Source organism: Dermochelys coriacea, chromosome 3 (assembly GCF_009764565.3).
Source record: "Dermochelys coriacea isolate rDerCor1 chromosome 3, rDerCor1.pri.v4, whole genome shotgun sequence".
NCBI lineage: Eukaryota > Metazoa > Chordata > Testudines > Dermochelyidae > Dermochelys > Dermochelys coriacea.
Genome location: NC_050070.1, coordinates 132,015,602 through 132,037,998, shown reverse-complemented (window position 1 = coordinate 132,037,998; position 22,397 = coordinate 132,015,602). Strand labels below are relative to the sequence as shown.

At 44.6% G+C, this 22,397-nt stretch overlaps 1 protein-coding gene and 1 long non-coding RNA gene across 2 annotated transcripts in view; one reads left to right on the top strand and one right to left on the bottom strand.

Annotated features, from left to right (window-relative positions):
• The first annotated feature begins 823 nt into the window (after positions 1–823).
• LOC119853585 overlaps positions 824–22,397 on the top strand; it is a 56,973-nt gene continuing 35,399 nt past the window's right edge. The window contains exon 1 of the long non-coding RNA XR_005292137.2: positions 824–1,355. This is a non-coding gene — a long non-coding RNA (uncharacterized LOC119853585). The remainder of the gene's footprint in view (positions 1,356–22,397) is intronic.
• Positions 16,213–22,397, bottom strand: part of PGBD5 (piggyBac transposable element derived 5) — an 89,463-nt gene continuing 83,278 nt past the window's right edge. Inside the window, exons 6-7 of the mRNA XM_038396811.2 lie at positions 20,370–20,475; positions 16,213–16,910 (exon numbers count right to left, since the gene is read on the bottom strand). Coding sequence (XP_038252739.1) covers positions 16,715–16,910; positions 20,370–20,475 — 302 coding nt within the window. The 3' untranslated portion in view covers positions 16,213–16,714. The remainder of the gene's footprint in view (positions 16,911–20,369; positions 20,476–22,397) is intronic.

Below are 22,397 nucleotides of genomic sequence, written 5' to 3'. Positions count from 1 at the left end.
AATTGGCGGCTCCTTCACGGAGCCGTGAGCACGGGCGTGTACTTGGCACGGTTCACTTCAATCCCAGACACCTGCCCCTTTTGCGGCATGAGGGATACCCTGGCACATGTCTACCTGGAGTGTGCCAGGCTGCAGCCCCTATTCCGGCTCCTCACCAATATTTTATTACGTTTTTGGTTGCACTTCTCCCCTCACCTTCTCATTTATGCACTCCCTATCCGTGGCCCTACAAAGTCATAGGATCTCCTGGTCAACCTCCTCCTGGCCCTAGCTAAAATGGCCATCTACAAAACCAGAGTGAGGAGGTTGGCCGATGGAGTCTCCTGTGACTGTGGGGCCTATTTCCGATCCTCAGTCCGTTCACGTATCCGGGCAGAGTTCCTCTGGGCGGCGTCCTCTGACTCCCTTGATGCCTTTGAGGAGCAGTGGGCGCTGTCCAGGTTTCTCTGCTCAGTGTCCCCGTCCGGTTCCCTTCGTTTGACCCTTTGACCGCACTCCTATCCCTGTTATTTTATTAGTTGTCCCCCGGAATTTTTTGGGCATCTAGGTCCTGTGGATCCCCCTTTTAGGCTGGGGGGGATCCTTTAGCAGTGGACGGGCTTCGCCCGCCCACTTCCCGGATCCCAATAAGACACACACACAGCTACACTTTCACCTTTCCCCTTCGTTCTAGTATGAAACTTTTCACAGTAATGTCTGGCTTTGGTGTGTAGTGCTTGTGAGGGGTGTTCACCCACAGCCCGAGTGAAGGCCAATTAACTGCATAAACTACACCTGGAGGGAAGCCAGGGCTCAATAATGCTTAATTAAGGATGAAGCTCACCTGGGCTGGCATAGGCAGGGCTTCTGTAAGGCTAGGAAGAGAAGGGGGCCATAGGGGGAGAGTGTCTGCAGTCATCCCCTGCCAGGAGGGAGGTTTGTTAGAGATTACAGGGCCTGCTAAGAAGCCAAAGGGAGAAATAGCCACAGGGAGTGGAGAAAGTTCAGATGGGTAGTATACCCAGAGGTTTGAAAGAGGAAGCTGTAGAGAAGTAACAACCAGGAAGTAACAACCAGGCCTGGGTGTAAGTAGCCCATAGTTGTAGCGTATAGGTCCCTGGACTGGATCCTGGTGTAGAGGGTAGAGCTACTGGGGAAGTAGTAGAGCCTTGGACATAAAACACAGGCCTGCCTGGAACAGCAGCTTGTCCAGAAAGACCTTGACAGACCCCTGTAAGGGGATAATTAAAGTGATCTGGCAAGAGGGACCACCCAGAGTTCTGGAGGATGCAATTGAAGACAACAAGTGACTGTAGAAGGGGCGTTGAACCATGGCGAGCTAATTCCCAGATGGGCTGCTTGGAGGTGCGCAAGTAGTGAGTAGTAAACCCCGTTACCTTGCTCAGTTAAGATCTTTTGCAGTTTTTCTGAACTTTTATCTCCTGGTTTCTGAGACTGCAACAAACTCCTTAAGAGGGAGTAAGTTTTACTGGTGCTGGTGAAAACTGCTTTCTGTTTGTCCTTATCTATCATTTAACTTGCAAGGGAATGATGGCCCTATCTTTCAGTGTATTGCTGTTAATCCTCATTTTCTGATTAAATGTCTCAATTGTCCCATAAATTGCCATTGTTATCTGTTTCTTCCTCACCACATTTGTCAGGGGACCACTCTCTGTGTACATGAAACACACTTCATCTCCAGTACTGCAGGCTGGGAACAGGCTACTTTATTCAACCACATAAGGAGCTTAGAGAGGGAAAACGCACACTAGCTAAAGTGGTAGTAAAGGAGGAGTGGAGCATGGCTCTCATCTATAATACTCTGCATAACCCAGTTAACCCCGGGAGGTTCACTTTCGTACGTGGGACTGAAGGCTTAACAGTCAGGTGTGTGCAGATATCAAAAACAAGGAGAGATGATGGCTGGGCCTGAGTCTGTTGTTTGGTGTTGCTCCTAGGCTCTTGCTTGGGTGGAGTATGGCCTTGGGCCTCTCCCTCGCGTTCACAGATTGCAGCTAGAGAGCTGCGCTGGAGCTAGCGTAAGCTTCCCCATTCCAGAAAATAAAGTAATGGCTGCCAAGTGGGCGAACTCCCTTCCATGGGGATTCGGGATCTTGGAGTCAGTAGACATACTGGTTCCAGGCAGTACTGCTCAAGTCCACCTCCTCCCCCACCCCCCGGAGCAAATCTGGCTCTAAGTGTCACAACTGGGCCCTAAATTCAAAGGCTCAAGTCTGTCGGTGTAGACCAGGGCTCTCAAACATACGGCCCGCAGGGTTCTTCCCTGCGGCCCGCCAAGCTCCCCAGCACGCCACGTCCCCGGCCTACCTCCAGGCCAGGGGTGGGCAAACTACGGCCCTGGGCCAGATCTGGGCTGCGGATTTGCCAATCCCGCGGTGCTGAGGGCCCTATGCCGCTCCGGGAAGCAGTGGGCACTGCTTCCCTGCGGCCCTGGGGGGAGGGGGAACAGAGAACTCTGTGAGCTGTTCTTGCCTGTGGTTACCACCCCTGAAGCTCCTATTGTCCAGGAATGGGGACACATGGCCAATGGGAGCTTCGGGGAAGGTACCCGCAGGCAAGAAAAGCTCATGAAGTTCTTTGCTCCCCCTTCCCGCAGGCATGGGGTGCCCGCCGCTGAGCGGAGCGGAGCAGCACGGGGCCAGGGCAGGCAGGGAGCCTACCCTGGCTCCGGTGTGCGCCCCTGCCGCCCAGAGCCGCTTAAGGTAAGCGGCACCGGACTGGAACCTGAACCCCTCCTGCACCCCAATTCCCTGCCCTGAGCCCCCTGCTGCACTCCAAAGGCAGGGGTGGGGTGGGGTGGGGTGGGGGGCGGGGGGGGGGGCTGATGCGGCCCTCAGGCCAACGTATGAGTCCTCATATGGCCCTCCTGGTGATTTGAGTTTGAGACTCCTGGCGTAGACGTCCTTTGCACTGTGCATTCATGTTCCCCAGCCTCACTCTCAGGAGCTGCCGGAGGAGCCGGTTCTGCAGCCAAGGCCTTTGTACTGAGAGAGCCCAGCTGCTGATCCTGGAGGGGTCGCTTCAGGAAGCAACAACAGAAACATTTAGCGCTGGCTGGGGTCTAACAATAGAAGTGGCAGCTTCTCCGCTCCTCATAATTAGATCCCATTGGACCATTCAAGTCTTTGGAGAGACTGCCTCGGCTTGTCTGTCACCCATCTGATCAGAGAAGGCAGAAGCATGCTGTGCAGCATAAATGCTACTTTTAAAATTGGTCTAGTGCACAAAACCTTGAAATTGGCTGTAGTCATCCCAATTAAAAGAGAATCCTCATAAATATTGATGACTTATTAAAGCTGCCTGGCTGCTGTTTACTTTATCAACCTCAGCCAACATTGTGAATATAGATATTCAGCAACTTGTATGACAGCCAACTGAAATATATATTTCAGAAGCATTGTAATAGCTTCTCCAGCACTGCATTGCATTGAGCCTGGTTAAAGCTATGAATGATCTTCTTCTGATTAAACTAACTGGTTATATTTTACTTTGCTGATTTGATTGTTAGACTTGATTTGCAGCATTTAATACTGATCATTTCTCAGTCTCGCTGCAGACCATAGATTGTTACAGGGGCAGATTTAAGGGTCATTGAATGGTTAGCAAACATGCCGTATGGGGTCCAACAGACTGAGGTAGAACATCCAAGCCTTCAAAGACAGGTTGATTTTTTTTTTTTTTTTCTCAATGTATGTCCTTGTTACTCCTGCATTCAGTGACAGTTTCATCTTCTAGGCCGGGGTTCTGACAACATAATTTTTGGTGGCCTCAGAGTGTGGCCACCAACTCTTGCTGGTGAACGCTCTGAGAATTTTTCCTAAAATACTTAATTAACTTTAGGAAAAACAAATAAATACACACGTGTGTCCACATCATTGTAATTTATTTATATAGAGTTTTTTGCAGACTCTAATAATAATAGTAGTAGTAGTAAATAATAATAATAATAAATGTACAGTTGTCTCTCTTCTTTACTGGACCTAAACAGAATAGAAACAAAAATAAGGTCCTTTGCATGTTTTGATTGCTAGTTAGTAAATCTGCTACAGTGAAAAATTATATTCATACATTTGTTTTTAATATCACTTTTCACAGTGGATTTACTCAGCTGTGGCAAGCTGGGGGACAAATTAAGCCCTGGATGAGGAGGTGGGTAAGGAGGCAGAGGCGCCAGGGGCAATGGGACTCTGGAGAAGGCAGCAGAGGTCGAGGTGATGGCAGGGGGTGAGGCCAGGGATGGCAGGGGGTGAGGCCCAAAACCCTGCAGCTGGGGGACAGAGCCTGCCACCGCATGGCCAGAGTCTGCCACCCACCACCCCAGGGCTGAAGTCCGAAGGGAAGGTGGGAAACTCTCGCTGGTTGCCTGTTCCTATGGTGTTTGTGGCTCTGGAAGGGGATAGGAGCTTAAACTGCAGCAAGAAAGATTTAGGCTAGACATGAGGAAAAGCTTCCTCTCTGTGAGGGTAGTTAAGCACTGGAACAAATTGCCTAGGGAGGTCATGCAATCTCCATCACTGCTCAAGTATGTGAGATAATAGCAACCAAGATAGACTGGCCCAGAAGAAAATGGCCATGCTACCACTGCAGCTAATGGCTATTCCCCTTTAGCACATTAAATGGCCCTACAATTTTCTACTCCAAAATGTGAGTTCTGTCTCATTGTGAAAGCCACTGTGTGTGGTGCAGACAGAAGACACTAGGTGTTAAAGGAGGAACAAGGACCCATTTCTGATGGGTGATGGAGTGAACAGACCCACACTCTCTTGTTTGGACCTCAGAGACATGTCCCTTGCCATCACAACAGTGGTTCAGAAGTGTAAATCTAATGACCTGTACGTTGACATGAATCCTGTGACCAAGGGGTGTTTGGCTGATATCAAAGCATAGGCCTCTGACACCTCCATAGCTCAACAATTTAGGGGTGCTGAGCCTGGAACCTCACAGAGGCCTGCAACTTTAGTTTTCCCTCAGCATGTTTAAGGTGTGGTGTAGGGGTGGTTGGAAAAAACTAGGTTTTTTTTGTTTTTGTTTTTATAGAAAATGGGCTTCTGATTTAAATGCACACTTTTATGAAAAGAGTTTAACTTCTGTAGAAAACGTTGACTTTGTTTTCACTATTAAAATACCTAAAAACCAAACACTTTTTTGATGCAGAAATGCTGCCATGGTGTCTCATGGCATCATTCTTCTCTATGGAGCGTTTTCCCCTGCTGGACTACATCCCTCATGAAGTCTCTTTGCCAGGAGCTCCCATAATTCACCATGGTGGCTCAGCAAGAGGAGAAATGCATCATGCGAAAAATAGGAGAGGCTCTCTGGCTAGACTATAGAGGAGAATGGGGGTATAAGGCACCATGATGGCATTTCCTAATTGAAATTTTCAGTTCTCAGCTAGAAGTTTTTGCTGTTCCCCTGACCCCCTCCCCCAACGTCCCGAGAAGTCAAACTTCTGTGGGAAACTTTGATGAAAATTAAACTTTTCCAATGTTTTGAATTTTCCCATGCGGGGAGGTTGGGGGAGTGCAGAATTCTGATCAGCTTTACTGCTAAGCTAGTGACCTCACAGAGAGGCATGAACCTTCACATCAGCCCAACAAGGCAGAGGTGAGGAGCTAGTGACCTTACATAAGTTCTGAGGGATGAATTGCAGCCTGTTACTGTACTTTGTATGGGATACTTCCTTACAGTAGTAAGGCAATCGGGAGTAAGGGGACAAAATAAAATCTTTCTTCATGGATTAGAATTCCATATAGATGTAGGAGGTCAGGATTTGGCCCTTGTCCACAGCCTAATCACCATCTCCATGCATTTTTCTTCCTGAGTTGTCTCCTCCACTGGGGGAGAATCAGGGTTTCCACTCTTTGTGGGATGGCCTGTGGATCTCAGACAGCGGGATACTTGGGCTGTCTGTATGGAAGCTCTGTGCCATTGGTGCTTCCTTACTGCCAACTTTCTGGTACCCGAAGACATGCTGACACAGGGCTCATGCAGTCAGTGGTTGCCCTTGGTGCTCCTCTTAAAGGAAAGTTGTGGTAGCTAGTGTTCAACGATAATACAGATGAGCTAGTATTTTTCAGTGAAAAAAATCTGGGGGGGGGGAATGAGGAGACAATGTGGGTCCCTCTGTTCCCCTTGTTTCCTTCTCAGGTCCTTGGATGTCAGGGAAAGTCCTTAGGACAGCTGGAAAATGAGGCTGTGGAGATGGCCAAGTCCCCTTTACATGGAAGAGGGGTGCGATCTTTGTAGGCCTCTAGGGAATGATTAGGCTGTCTATTACTCATCTCTTTCTCAGGTAAAGATCCCATGGAGTTCAGTGAGTTTTGCCTGAGCAAAGACTGAATAAGGATGTCAGGCTTTGGATCATAATAATTTTAAAGTGAGAGCATGGAGTACAGCTGGTGGGATTCTGTTGATCCCCTTTCAAATAGGAGACAGGAAATGCTACCAATTGTTTCCATCTCTTCCCTCCCCCCCACCATTAAAGAATGAGGCACAAAGAGGCAGCCAGTAATATTTTGACTGTATTTCAAAGTTGCTGATTGTAAACAAACTGTTGAAGAAATAAAATCACATGACAAGATTTCAGAGTGAGACTATAAATCCAATTTGTTGTTGCCACACTTCACATTTTGGACCTCAGAATTTAGCTCATGGTGTACAAAATTCGTAAAAACTTATTGCAAGCGTGCCTTTGTGTAGAACAAAAACCATTGTCACAAAAATAGTTTCCCGCCACACTGAGAAATGCAGCCGTGGGCCTTACCATGCATAGGGGCCACACATGTTGTCTGAAAGATGTCTATTATAAAATTGCTCTGAGAAGTTTCAAACCAAAGAGAACAAACCACGCTGTATGTTTAATCAACGGTCTTTACAGTTTCAATAGAACTCTAGTTTTGGGAGAAAATGGAAGTTTGCAACTAAAATGCAATCGTTTTGTGAGCACAGCCTGACAACAGTGGTGTACCAACTGCACTTACAGAACTATTGACTATCCTTGTGTTCTGTACAGTCACTTCATTTGATGGAATGTAAGTTGCACAGGTTAAAAAAAAAAAATACCAATAAGGAATTATAGCTTGAATGACTTCCTTGAAGAATCTCTATTGTTCCCATTACTACAATGTTGTCATTCTTAATTCTCATCTACAAACTATCCTAAGAGACTCAGTGGTGTTGTGACTCTGAGACCTATAACCACTCTGCCTTTCTAGTCCAAACAGAGGCATAGAGTGCCACCCCCGATGGCTTTGTTGTAGCTGGAGCAGCTGGATGCCTGGCTTTTCTATTTAAATATGGGAGTGATAATGGGGTTGGGAAAGGGCCACAATATAAAACAGAAGGGCAGGTCGTAGAGCTGAATAGCTGGGATCTCTCTGCCCTCCTAGCCTCTAATCCTTTCATCTGATCTCTTCCAAATGAAGCAATGTGCTGCTTGTATTACTTTTCATATAATTCTTTCTGGATTCTATTGATGATTTCCCTATGGGGGAGTCAGACTCATCCCAGGTGTAACTCCATCATTGACATCAGTAGCCCTACAACAGGCAATGAGTTGGGCCTAACACTTTTTTTTTTCCTTTAATAGCCAGCATTTCTTCTCACTCTAATAATGTATTTTTATCTCTGTATTTCCCCCTACCAGATTCAAAGTTAGCTGGTAAATTGGAGAGTATGACCCAAGAATAACTAAACCAAGTTGTAAAATTAATTCCAACTGAATAATCAAGTCACGTGCAACTTGTTTACCATCAAATAAGTAACGTCCCTCAGTGTTGTGGTGAGGTATTAACTGCTCTTTAATCACTTTTTGCACATACTTGGACACAGATTAATTGGAGGACAACACCACAAAGTTAATTTGACAGCAAGTGGGTTGGGATTTGGGATAGATGACCCCATTGTGACTGTCTCGACTCCAAGACAAATCAAGCTCCAACTTGACTGTCTCGAGGCTTTTTGTTCTTTGCCTTTTGAGACCCGTGAACACAAGACAAAATGATCGGCATAAATCTGTTTGTTCAGGAGGAGTCTGAACACTCACATGTGGAGATAGATGCAGGAGAAATGTTGAACCTCTGAGCCCCCTGAGTCTCTTGGAATGCTCTCCATTCATCTGCCCATGGCCTCACGCTGGCCTTGTCTGTCCCTCTGTCCTTGTAGGACTGAGTGTGGCTCCTTCTAAAGCACCTGGCATGGCCAGGACATGACACGCGTTTGAGTGTCACTAGGCACCCTTCCACCACCTGCTAATCCAGGAAGCTTGGAACCCCAACACTGATCTCTCGGTTCCTTGTTCCCTTCACCAGTTACCGTGTCCTCCTTTAGACCAGCAAGTTCCAGGAGTTAATTTCTTACCTCTGCAATCAGGTTGTCCATCCCAATCCTGTACCTTTTAACAAAGGGCCATGTTCGCAGTACCACTAAATGATTACTTCTGCAGAATGATGTTTACATTGTGACATTTTGACACTACACATTGTATGAACCACCTTGACATCTAATACAAGTAGTTATTACTCCATAAGAGTGCTATTGATATATTACCTTTTTGATCTTGTTACGATAGTTTCCTTAGAGCTGCTGAGGACTACATGGGGGTACAACAGACTGTCAAGATTCCATCTGGCAGCAGTCACAGTTATGGGAAATATTGCTGCCTCAAAAAATGCATTGGTGGATGTGATACTTCTGATATCTCTTGTCTTGAGAAGCACTGTTGGGGCTAGGCAGGCAGTACCTTCCCAGTGACTGTGGTAAGTACAGTCTTTGCCAATTTTTTTAAAAAGATCAAAGTAAAACAGGGTATCATTTGCAAAGTAATATAATAAAAACATAGATGGTCAACTCTGTCTGACCTCTCACCTTCCAGAATTAGCTACTGCTCTAGAGAGGCGTATATCAAGAACTGGTAGGATGATTTAATGTGATCCAAGGGCATATAACAGCTGAAATGAAGAAAAGTCTATCTTTATTTTCTTATCAGGAAAAGCTTCCTAATGGGAGCTCATACAGACCAGTTTCCCAAGCAACGAGGAGAAAACCCTAATGACTGGAACATTTTAAAATTAGATCAGCTAAAGTGCACCAATTCTACACTGTTCCCCAAGGAATAGATGATCTAACAGGGCCTTTCCTCTAGGTTTTTAATGATCCCATGAACAAAAACCAGAGGGGGTTAAGGGTAGCCTTACATCCTAACCTGGACAAGGAGAAATGTAGTAAGAAGAACTGTAAATAGGATTACATCTGAGCAGATGATGGATGGATATTTGCAAAGATCCCTATTCAAAGGCAGGCCAAATATACACACATTTTAAGCTACAATAAAGCTGCTTTGCTCTGTAAATGTTGTTGGCTCTTTGGAGCTCAGACTTGGATGAGCTTTTGGCTGCATGGGAATTCCATAGCAGAGAAGGATGGGAGATTTATTTAACCTAGACTTTTTATTTTTTACTAGAGATAATTGTTAGTAACTGTTTCTATTATTGGCTGGGTTGCACTACATTGTAAGTTGTTCACTGGACTACAGACCCTCTTTCTCTCCCTGCTCTGGGCTCCCCCAGTCAAGTCAGTAGGTCTCATCCAAAGTTCATTGAATTCAATGGGAATCTTTCCAGTGACTGCAGTGGGCTTTGGCTGAGATTCACAATGCATTGTGAGAAATGAAATGAAATGAGTAAGGTGACTGAGTCATGTGGTCTTTACTCCAGAGGGGAAGGCCGGTTTTGTTAAGTTCCTTTCATTTATTTTTCTAGTTTAGAAAAATACATCTAGTTTGACCTCTGGGCCTATGAATAAAAACTATAAATCTCTTTAAAAATCACATGCAGTCCTAAGGACTGGGAGTTGGGAGAATCACCTCCACTTCCCAGCTTTACCACAGACTTTCTTTTGTGACTGTGGGTAAATCACTTACCCTGTCTGTGTCTGTTTTCCCCATCTGTAAATGGGGAGTGTTGATACTTCCTGCCCCCTTCACAGGGGTTCAGTGAGGGCTAATTAATGTTCATATTCTAAAGCACTTCAAGATCCTTAAATGGAAGGCATTACAGAAGTGCAAAATATTACAGTGCAATGTATTCCTGAAACCACCACTAAAATCAGCTCCTGACGTGACACATCTAAAGGAAGCATAAAATTGCCCTAAGAGAGGCAACCTGCCAACTCAAGAAAGCACCCATTAGGTAGCTGTTAGAAGAACAAACCTCTGTCCTAAAAGGAGCAAAGTAAGGGTTGCTGGAGGTCAGGAATGAAAAATGCTGGTTTTGAGTCAGTGCCTTTGTGTAACCGTGGAAACAGAGAAATGTCTTTCTGTCCTTTGTGAGATGTATAAGAAACTAAAAAATGATATCGCGGAATCAATTATTTAGTGATACTGAGAAATCTGGGTTCTTAAAATATCTGTTAATGGAAAAAGAGAGAGAGACCAGGATTAAGAGAGATGCTTAGACAGAACGTAGCCAGAACCACTGAGCAAAAAGAAAAACAGGAGAGATGTCTTTAAATCTTTCCCTTTCTTTTCAAGTGCACAAATGGGCTGAGATAAAAAGCAATTGGGTCAGAGTTCCAGTGAGCCCTTAAAATAGTTTTCCATGGTGGCGCAAGCTATAATACGACACTATTTGACACTGGCTTTTAGCTTCAGTGAACGTTATATAAATGTTGCACACTGTAATGAACCTTTAGTCAAATACTTGTCTTGACAGGACATGAAAACTCCTTGGAAGAGGTGCTATGCATAGAATGCTGTCCGCATATCACACTGTCTGCCTTCAATTCTTTGAAGCAGTCTGCATGCTGCAGTGAACAAAGAATTTCGAATGCTAGGAATTGAACACTGAATGAAAACAAATTTAACAGAAGAGGGACAACTTTCCCTCCCCTCATCTGCTCCACTTTCAATGTCCATTTCTGAGAGGTAGAGAGAAGCTGATCTCAAGTAGTTTGCATTTCCCTCAGTTTTTAATTAATGCTGAGCTTTAAGGTCTTTTCCCAGAATGGGTATGGTTAAGTATCCTCAAGCCAATCTCATGGTACAAGCCATCACACAAACCATGTTTACACAATGTCATTGGCATCCCATGCTCGTACAAGGTTGTCATCAACAGTGTTCCTGCACTGACACTTAGCCCTTTGCTTTTATTGATTTCTGAAACTAAGGAACAGCCATGTATTTCTGTGGTCGGGTGCGGGAAATTGCAAAATCTAATATACGGCAACACTATGAGGTCTGAACTGCTGTGGACCCTAAATTGTTTTAACCAAGAAAAGGTTTTTGTAATATTTAAAGAGAAACAGTGAGATGCTTGTTAACAACAACAAAACCAAACCCCACAATATTCCCCATCCTTCCTCCTCACAGATAAATATAATGGGAAAGATGATGTGGATCACAGTCATTTTATTGGCATAGGCTAAGTTTTACTTTGGTGAATTTTGCTTGTAGGCTGTAAAACCTAGCTTTTAGTCATTTTATACAGGGTTGCGTTTTTTTTTTTTTTGCTTTATTCTTTTATTGAATGTCTAGGCATCTTAAGGAAGCCAGTTCAAGGTCATGGGAGATGCTTAGGGGAGGGAGTGGGGGCTGCAACTCATTGCAAAGCAGTACTTTGCTTCTGTCTCAGTTTCCCTCCTTTACGCAGGAGGGGGAAAAAATGTAATTCCCTATAATAATCAGCTAGCCACCGTGTAATCGGCCTGTCAACACCAAATCAAGGGAGAACTACTCAGGAGCCAATCCCTGAGGTAAAACTAGTACCTGGTAAAATTTTAGCTCATGCAATCTGTATGGTGAGCAGAACAAGCCTGTGGAAAACTATTTTCCAACTATTTATTTATTTATTTTTAAAAGGCAGTTTCTGTAGTAGATGGGCCTGATCCACTGAAGTCACTGGAAAGACTGATGGTTTTGCATCAGACCCTGTGTTAGGCCCAAGCACTGAGAGAATAGGTGCAATGCATCTAGTTAGTCTGGGGCTTACTACTATAAAGTGCTGAGGACCTCCTGTGAGGTGCAGAAAGCTCTTAGCTACCACTGATATCAGTGAGAGTTGGCAAGCTCAGATCCTTATGGGAGATACTCGGCAAGTTGCAGATGACACTAAACTAGGAGGAGAGGTAGATACGCTGGAGGGTAGGGATAGGATACAGAGGGACCTAGACAAATTAGAGGATTGGGCCAAAAGAAATCTGATGAGGTTCAACAAGGACGAGTGCAGAGTCCTGCACTTAGGATGGAAGAATCCCATGCACCGCTACAGACTAGGGACCGAATGGCTCGGCAGCAGTTCTGCAGAAAAGGACCTAGGGGTTACAGTGGACGAGAAGCTAGATATGAGTCAACAGTGTGCCATTGTTGCCCAGAAGGCCAATGGCATTTTGGGATGTATAAATAGGGGCATTGCCAGCAGATCGAGGGACATGATCGTTCCCCTCTATTTGACATTGGTGAGGCCTCATCTGGAGTACTGTGTCCAGGTTTGGGCCCCATGCTACAAGAAGGATGTGGAAAAATTGGAAAACGTCCAGCAGAAGGCAACAAAAATGATTAGGGAACTGACTTATGAGGAGAGGCTGAGGGAACTGGGATTGTTTAGTCTGCAGAAGAGAAGAATGAGGGGGGATTTGATAGCTGTTTTCAACTACCTGGAAGGGGGTTCAAGAGAGGATGGATATAGAATGTTTTCAGTGGCAGCAGATGACAGAACAAGGAGTAATGGTCTCAAGTTGCAGTGGGGGAGGTTTAGGTTGGATATTAGGAAAAACTTTTTCACTAGGAGGGTGGTGAAACACTGGAATGCGTTACCTAGGGAGGTGGAGGAATCTTCTTCCTTAGAAGTTTTTAATGTCAGGCTTGACCATCCCAGCCAGGGCTTTATTTAGTTGGGGATTGGTCTTGCTTTGAGCAGGGGGTTGGACTAGATGACCTCCTGAGGTCCCTTCCAACCCAGATATTCTATGTTGGAGGATTGAGCCCACCCTTTCTGAGCAATGTTCTTGCACTGCAGACAAAGGAAGGAAGGTTGCTATGATCAGACGGTTGCTATGGGGAAGCTGTCTGTTTATGAAAGCTCCAACCAGATCTCATCCCCATATTCTTTTTTTTGGTAATTCTAGCTATGTAACTAGCACCAACTCTTCAGAATAAATTTTGAAGTTAGAGGGCACAATGAGCATGTCAACTACTCTTTACATGATAGTTTAGCCAACCACGTTTGAAAAATATTGGCCTAAAGTCAGGCATCATGACGAGGGTCTAGATTTTTAGTGGTTGAGAGTGGTGGGTTCTGAGCACTTCTGAAAATGTATTTCTGTGCCGTGCTTTAGACAGTCTATTTGAATATTTTGGCCTTTGAGATAGGTGGTAGTTACTAGCACTCTATCAATCTATTTCTGCCAACTGCGGTGTAGTATTGGGTAAACCGACTACTTCAATTTCTATTGGGCTGAGCCCAGTTTCCCTGCAAACAAAACAGGTCTTGAAATCTCTTTGGGGGTCTACAACCAACAGTACCACATGATGGTGCTCTGATGTGATAACACTAGAAAGCAAATTCATGCTGTGAAACAGATGTTTTTGCCGCTATGTGATGAAAGTGTTAAAACCAATGCACTTTGAATGGCCATATGTAAAGCCAATGTTGTAATGTAAATGTAGGGTTGTGCTGACAATGAATAGGGAATAAAGTGGCACCACTGGGCATGGCCTGTTATACCAAAAAACTTTTACTACTGTTAGACTGAAATATAGAGGCAGTGCCAGCCTGGATCAAAACCAAGGTCCATTTAGTCCAGTAGCCTGTCCCTAGTAGTAGACGATACCAGATGTCTCAGAGCAAGGTATAAGAACCCCATAGTAAGAAAATATGGGATAATCTAGTTTCCATTAAGATTTGATCCTAATCCTTAATTAGAGATTGGTGTAAAGCCTGAGCATGAGGTTCTATGTCTCTTCCAATACTTTTTTTTTGTTTGCATTAACTCTTCTACCTCTATATCGTTGTCTTATCCCTGAGTGTCCAATTGCTCCTTTGTTCCATTTTATTGCACAGAAAATGCATTATCTTGTTATGATGCCCCTATACAACACATGAACTAATTGGTCCAGTGTGGCTCTAGGCCTAATAATGGAGAGGAATGTTCTGCTAAAAACTTTTGGATGGAGGTGACTCTCCATGCAGATCTTCCTCCTACACAGAACTGGGTATGTTTCTGTCTTCCCAGAGGGCTGAGAGTGGATTTAGAGATCACCGTGAGGAGGGGGAGGATAATGGGGGGACATGCATTTTCCCCTTTGAGCCCCATAGGGCTTCCATGCAAAAAGAGGAATGCCTTTTTGTAAGGTCCCCACACCCGTTAGAAACCCCTTTCATGATGGGGTGGGAGAGGAGCATGTGTGAGAAATATCCTGACAGCATTGATCTACTGGACTTGCATAGCCTGGTAGTTGGAAAGGGGGAAGAATCGATAAGGTCTCAGAGGCTAGGCACACATCTGGTGAGGTCTGGGTGCCAAGCATCCTGCTGTGTTTGAGGGTTGGGTGGGGAAAAAGCAAACTCCACTATGCAGTGGAAGAATTTGGCAGAAACAGTTTTCACCCTCCAGCCCAAGAGAATGATCTTGTCCATATTTGGGCTTCTAAATTGTATCACCCCGCCCCTGCTAGAGCCTTCCTAACCATTTATTGCTTCTTATAACCTTGCTGGCAATTATGGGGCACAAGCAAGATAACAGTTTCAAAATTCTTCTATGTCTCTCAGAATGCCAGGGGGAAATAAGTGTTTTTTCCAATTGACATTTATCTTTTCCCCATTTATGCCCCATGGACAGTGAATTTAGGCTGCTCAAACCCACATTCCCTTTATGGCCAGTTTCACTGAAAGGGTCTCCTATACTAGGAGGAGGCAGTTGTGTTCTGGGACACAAATAGTGGAAAATTTTAAAAACAAACCCTTCTGAACTAATGAAAACCTCTCTGGTCAAGTAAAGTTTGTGTGAAACTCTTCCCTTCCCTCCCCTCCCCTCCCCCCCCCCAAACAAAATCCAAATTTTGGAACTACTACTTGTGCCCCATAAAAAACGAGCAGTGACTAGCACGTAAAACTCCCATCGAAGTCAATGAGAGCTTTTCTATTGCCTTCAGTGGGAGTTGGCCCAAACCATCCACAAAGAAGTTGCATATTATTTGTACCCTGTAAATTAGTGCATTCCCATATGTTCTACCATACTAAAGTTTTAACTGTAGTATGTCTCCTAGTTTACTGGGTTGTGGGTTTAATCGATCAATTATAATGTGATGAAGGAAGAGCAGTATTTTACTCCAGTGCTGGGGTTTTGCCTCCTGCTATCAGACCTCTGTCTCCTTTTGCTTTCCCCACTGAAGCGCCCTGGTGGCAGGGAACCCAGTATTGCTTGGCTGAATGTTTTCAGCACAGTCTTGTCAATACTGGGCATTGGCACCAGATTGCACTAATTCTTAACGGTTCTAACTTCCAGAGAGTCACTCAGAACTAGGAAAGCATTTGGGTTTTGTTCTGCTTCAGTGATGGCAATGTCTGGTTGGTTGCACCTGAACAGGTTTTTTTTGACACTATTTTTCTAAACATATAATTTGCAAAACTACAGCTACTGTGACACATCTCAAATTCTAAGAAGGATTTCTACAGAACACCAATAGCAGTGCATTTTGCGTTTTCACTGTTAGGTGAACTACTTTTTCTTGCCAAATGTGTGTTAATAGGAAATGAAGATCTAAGATGAAAAATGTCTTGATATTTAAAAAAAAAAGGGGGGGGGAATGAAAAATATCCATAGAAATTTAAGTAAAACAGTCCTTAAGGTAGATCTTAAGCAACACTTAGAAGAACCTGAAGCTACAACTGAAATCAAGGAAAATCTAGTTGTTTTAGTTGTTACGCTCTGAGATGTTTCACCCTGCACGCAATATGGAAGCTGTGGTGGCAGGCAGTATGATCATTTATTTGTTAAACTTTATGCATCAATTCAGCTTTCCCTGTGATTTTTAAAATTTCACTCCAACTTTTTTTAAGTTTGCCAGTATGATTAATTTTCCCCTAAACTCTTTATTCCTGTACTGCAATCTGATTGCCTTAACACTTTTTTTTTTTTTTTTAAAAAAAAAAAAGCTCTTAACTGTTACTCAGTCTTGGCTGTCTTTGCTTTTTACAGGTCAATCTGTCAATATATGTGTGAAGAACATATAAATCTATGTTGTTTCTCTTTAACCATGTCATGATTCCTTACGAGGTGTCAGACACTGTCATCCATGACACATTGCTTGTCCCACAGTTAAAGAACTCCAGACAAGGCAGAGTTTTTGTAATGCCCACCTAGGACCACTGAGCTACATCCCTTTGTGGCAAGCTCGTGGTAAGCCTTACAAGATGACCCTGTTCAACAGATATGGGAGACAAATGGCTACTAACATAAATCTTTTTGGATGGACAGGTACTCGCAGAGCATTCACAGATGCAGTTGTGTGTTGACTTTTCCTGTGGCTCTCTCTGTAGGACACTCAACAGCCAGCTTCTACTTTTAACAACGCCTCCACCCCTCTACTGGCATCACTGTCATTTTTCTATAGGGAGCGGCATTGGTGATGTCATGACATTCCCTGCTTTGACATTCCAGAGCTGTGGTCTCCTCTTCTGCTCCCCCTCCACCTCAGTCCTAAGCCACAAGGAATAATGCATCAATGAGAAGGTGAGGTGTCCTCCAAGCCCAGCAGCTCCTTTATAAGTCTCTCACCAAACTGTGCCCGGCTGTACCTTTTCACGTGATAGGCATCTGACATTTTGTACAGGATGTAGGCATTGTTTATGGCAATGCTGATGGTAAACCAGAACACTTGTTGCCAGGTCTTGTTTGGTTTATGAGAAATGAAATACCTATGAAAGGGGGAGAGAGGGAAAAGATAATCAACATTCAAACCCTTCTACATGTGTCCTGCTGGGAGGCAAGAAAAGTGACCTCAGACATTCTACAGGCCCAGGAGCTCTCATTGGGATGGTACACCAGCTGTTCATTGTTACTGTCTTAAGGGACATGTACAACAATATGTTTGATAACTCTTTGTGGTAGTAGAGTTATGAGAGAGTCGACAGTTCTCCCTTTTTGGTGCAATGTTTGGTTGTCTATCTTGCATTTTTCTGCCCCCATCAGAAAATCCTAACTCCAGGGTTGCCAATAGATCACATCATTTGGGCAAAAATGCACAATGGAAAAGGCCTGTTTTGGTCACCTAGCAGTGCAGGATTGGTCACTTCAGTACCTTCAGTCTCCATCCAGTTTTCAGTGTGCCAAGTGGTGGAGCTTCCGCCACTTCCCTTGGCAACCTATGCTATAGCCAAAGTTTCCTGACAGTGAGATATATTTTCCTGAGATTTAGCCTAAATTTTCCCTCAGTTAACTTCATACCATCAATCCTACTTCATCCCCTTGTACCACCCCAAATAAACATATTCTGATGTTCACATCCTTCACATACTTGTAGACTTGTGACTCCCCCCCATTATTCATTGCCTTACCAATTTGTATTAACGAATCCGGTTAATCTCTGTCCCAATGATTATTTCTCTTCTCTAAACTTCCTCCAGTTGCTCAATATCTTTCTGGCAAATGCCCAAAATGGAGTCCACTATTGCAGTAATATACAATATAATAGTTTGCTCCTCTCTCCCAAACAGATTCCCCAAATAGTGCTCAGCAGGCAGCTCTTCCCCTTACAGTACTCCACAATGAGGCATTTGGTCTAGATCCTCAAAGATATTTAGGTGCCGAACTCCCACTGAAATCAGTGGGAGTTAAGCACCTCAGTATCTACTGTACTAACTCCCAGAGAAAGTGGGTAATGCTCTAAGAGCCGTGTTCTGGTTACAGTTTTCAAAACTGCTTCAGGTTCAGCACCAGATCACAACCAGGTCCATCTGCTAAAACAGCAAAAGCCAGAGATCCAGATTTGCTGTATAGCACCAGCTGCTGTGAGCCTGGGGAAAGCTTATGGCTTAGTAAGCATTCTTTTCTTTGTTGAACCAAACCATGATGCAATTTGAATTTATCCAGAACCCATTTCCTTTGTTTTAAAAATGGCACATTTTACTGACTTCCTGTCTATTGAGAATCTTCATGTGTATTTGGAAGCAACAGACCTTAGAGACAGGAGAGGGCCCATTCAGTCACCTTGCACATTGTCGTCTTTCTGCAGAACTGTTTCCTTATCCCTTATATTACTGAGACCTAATGCTAGGCTGGCGGTTGTATACAGGGATTAGGGGTGAGCTCCACAAAGGGACTTGGGTATTGCAACATTGAACACTATGGCATCTAACTTCTGGGCACCTAGAAAATCAGTGGAACAAACTGTGATCCTCAAAACTGAGTTAGGTGCCTAGGCTCCCTATAAAAGGAATGGGGAGAGACCAGTGCCTAAGAATGTGATCCACAAAGCCAGCATGCTAGGTGGGGAATGGCCTAAGCTAGCCTTTGGGAGATGCCAATGGCAGGGATGTGTGCTAAGCCTCAGACAGAGGAGGGAATTGAATGTGGGGGTCTGATCTCCCAGGGGCATACTCTAACTTCTGGACTAAAAGTTACAAGCTCACCGCCTCTTTCTTTGGCCGGATTTTGAATGGGACCCAATCCAGCATACGTGCTCAGAGGCTACCTATCTAATCAGGTCTCTCACATGACTTAGATGGCTGAACGCTTGTCTTTCCCTGGTTTGTGACTTGCCCTAGGGCTTAGGCAGATGCCTAGAGGGAGGTACCGGCCTGCATGCCCAGAGGCAGAAACTTAGGTGCCAATTGAGTTTAGGCATCTACAAGGTTCAGTGGAAGTTTTGTGGATTGCAGTGGACCCAAGACTGGGACTCAACCTGCGACTTAAGCACCTAACGCCTTTCATGGATCCCACCCCATGTATAGATGTAATAAAATATAGCTCATAAAATGGCTGCCATAACTGTGCTTCACTGAATTCTATCTGCCAAAATACACCTGTGATCCAGTGTATGATCAGAAAGGAAATACATAAAAATGTCTATTTAGGGTCATCATCCAAGCTGAGCAAAAAGCACTAAGCAAACCACCTAAATCATGAAAAGTTTATTTTTAAAGAAGTCTCACATAGTCATGCAGCCTTAGCAAAATGGTCATGTAAATTTGCCAAGTGAGGCAGAAAACCTACTCGCGTACTCTTGTCATTAGGATTATCAGAGCAAAAAAGATAATTTTGCTAACCCACAGGAAAATAGCTACTTGTCCATGGCAAGAAAGCTTGTGTACAGCTGATTAAGGTGCTGTTAGTAGCACAGGTAATGAACAGGGTTTTTTAATGACCTTTTAGGCAAATAATATCCCTTAAAAATCAAGGATACCAAAACAACCCCAGACAGGCAAGGAGGAAATTAAGAATCTGTGAAAGGACCTGCCCAGCTCCAGGGAATGTGCAGAGGCTGCTAATTATGGAGAGTCCTGCAGCTGATGCTCACTAAGCGTAGAGATAGAGAAGGCAGCTCTAGCAAAGAAACAGAATCTCTCTTGCTCTTGTAGTTATGACCTGCATCAAAGCTGCTGTAACTAATTCCTGGTGCCTGGGAGCAGCTGGATTATAGCACGGTGAAGCTGGTGACTGACAGGTTACTGAAAGGCAGTAGAAACACCTGGTAGTCTTAGGCTATGTCTACACTACCACTTATATCGCACACGGGTGTGACTATTCCACCCACTGGGCAACACAAGTTACACTGACTTAAGCGCTAGTGTGTGTCCCACCAACATAGCTTCTGCTGCTTGTGGAGGTGGTTTTATTATGCCAACAGGAGAACTCTCTCCCGTGAGCACTGAGTGTTCACTAGACATGCTGGTTTGGCCCTAAACCCAAACTTTAGCCTAAACCTAATGTGGATCCACTACCACCTTGGTTTTTCTTTCTCAAACGGCTCTCTAGCTATGTCATTTAAATACTCCAAGGATGCAATTCTCATGGTGTTTTGCCTGACAAATGGACGGACAGGAGTATTGCGGTGCTGTTTTGGATCTGGTTCAGCTTTGCTGAATTACGCAAGATGTGAAGCGGGGAAGAAAAGATATTCTGAGTTTGATCAGAACTGTTGTTCATATCTAACTCCTACACCAATTCCCAAGATAATGGTCAGCAGTGCAGCTTGCTCCCCTTAGGAAAATCATATGCAAAGATATAGAGCCTGCTTTCACTTGCTTTGAAGTCTGAGAGTTTTGCCATTGAATTTAATGAGAGCAGGATTGTGCTCCTAGTCTTTCCTCAAAATCCAAAAAAGGTTCAAATGTTCCAGTAACGGGATTCACCCACACACCATCCCACCCACTTACTTGCTGTATTTGTCGTCATATTTGCAGATATAGCTAAGATGAGCAGCAAAAGCTTCTACTGCCAACGGGCATGGGATCTCGCCACTTTTTCTCTTAATTATAACTCCTGCATCAATTAAAAAAAACAAAACACAGCCATTGAGTCTTAACTGTTGTGTTAGCATCAGTGTTACCCACTATAATACACTGTCTGAAAAGGGGATTTGAGATCAACTACTTAGTGGTGCCAGCACTAGAAAGACTCCATTAATCATTAGAACTTCTATGCCGAACATAAACCTTGTTGATCCTGAATTTGCTTTCCTTCCCCCACCCTTCTTCAGTCCAACTGGCACCTGGAAGATCGTATCATATACCTTGCTAGTAGTGTGCATGCCAAAGCAGCTGTGTGGAAGATGCAAGAGAGGTTGGTTTAAAAAAAAATGCTCATAACATAAACTTGAACTCTTTCCTGAGCTCCAACTATGGGCCCTTCATGTGGGGAACTTGTTGGTCAGACTTCATGTGATGATGTTTGCTTCTTGATGCACCATTATCTTGCTGACATGCTAAATCCGAACTTGCAAAAGTTCAGCTTTCATTCACTGGGACAGAATGCTGTGCGTTTGGATTCTGGTGTGTACAGTTTGTCTAGCCCTTCTTCATGGACTGTGACACTGGCAGGTACTGAAGAGCAGTGGTTACCATGGGATGTGATGATCACCTCTGTTGCACGTGTAAGCCTTAAGGTAGCAGGGTCTACAGGGAGCAATGCCAGCAAAACAGCTGGTGCCAGACACAGCTGCAAACTGTCTTAGGCTGGTGTTATATGCTGCAGACACCACCTGCCTCACCATGATTCATCCTTAGGGTGAGACACTTCCCCTCTTCCCAGCTGTACTGCCTCCACACTATCTTTGCTACTGTATTTGTATCCAGATCTCTCTCACTCCTGCAAGGAAACTGATGAGACCAGTGGTCTGGAGAAGAGAGAGGTTCATGAAGCATAGTTAGAAGTCCAGTCCAGGCCTGCCTGGTGTGATGGGGTGAAGACTCAGAAGCATTTGTAATTAATTTTCAGATGTCGTGTATGAAATTTCTGCTGGAGGCACTTGTCTATGCTCTGTTACCACCCCGTGCCCAAGGAAATGGAACTTGTGCACATTTTGTAAATAAACCATACTAAGAAAATACTGGACTCCACGTCACTGAGTTCTGCTTCAAACAGGGATGCTGACATACCTGTTGCTGCTCAGCAAAGGGGCAATACAATTTGCCAGGCAGCAGTAGATTTGGGGGCCTCAAAGGTCATTTTCCTGTTTGGAGCAGAAATCTGGCACAGTCTAGTATTTTCTCTATATACATTTAGGGTGGGATCCACGGAGGGACTAGGGTGTTGCAATCCTCAGCATCATGGCACCTAGAAAAAAATCAGAGGAACACCACCATGCTCCACAAAGCTGAGGTAGGCACCTATCTCTCCCCATTCATTACACAGGGAGTCTAGGCACCTAAGAATGTGATCCACAAAAGTCAGCATGCTAGGTGGAGTGCAGCCTAAGCTAGCTAATGGGAGATGCCAATGAGGCATTGGAGATAGGGGCCTCTATATGGACTGCAAGGAGCTACCTAGCTCTGCTTCAGGATCCATGAACGGTAACCAGCCACCTCAAGTCAGGCAGCTTAGGCAGCTAACTAATTTCTTGTGAGAATGAGGTAGGCGCCTGCCTCACTCCACACACAACACCCAGTGGTGGTAGTGCCACCAACTACCCCATAATTTTTAGCCCAATGGTTAGAGCAGAGATGTGAGGAAAACCCAGGTTCAATTCCCCACTCCCTGCCAGAGGAGGAGAGAGGATTTGAACAGGGGTTTCCTGCCTCTCAGGAGCATTTGTTAACTACTGGCCTATTTGAACACGGGGCTCCCCCAATCTCAAGCTGTTCAGGCTGTTTCACTATGACTAAAGAATGATTAGAGCGAGGGGACGGGGCCTGGGGTCTCCTGCCTCCCAGGTGGATTCCTTAACCACTAGACTATACAACTAT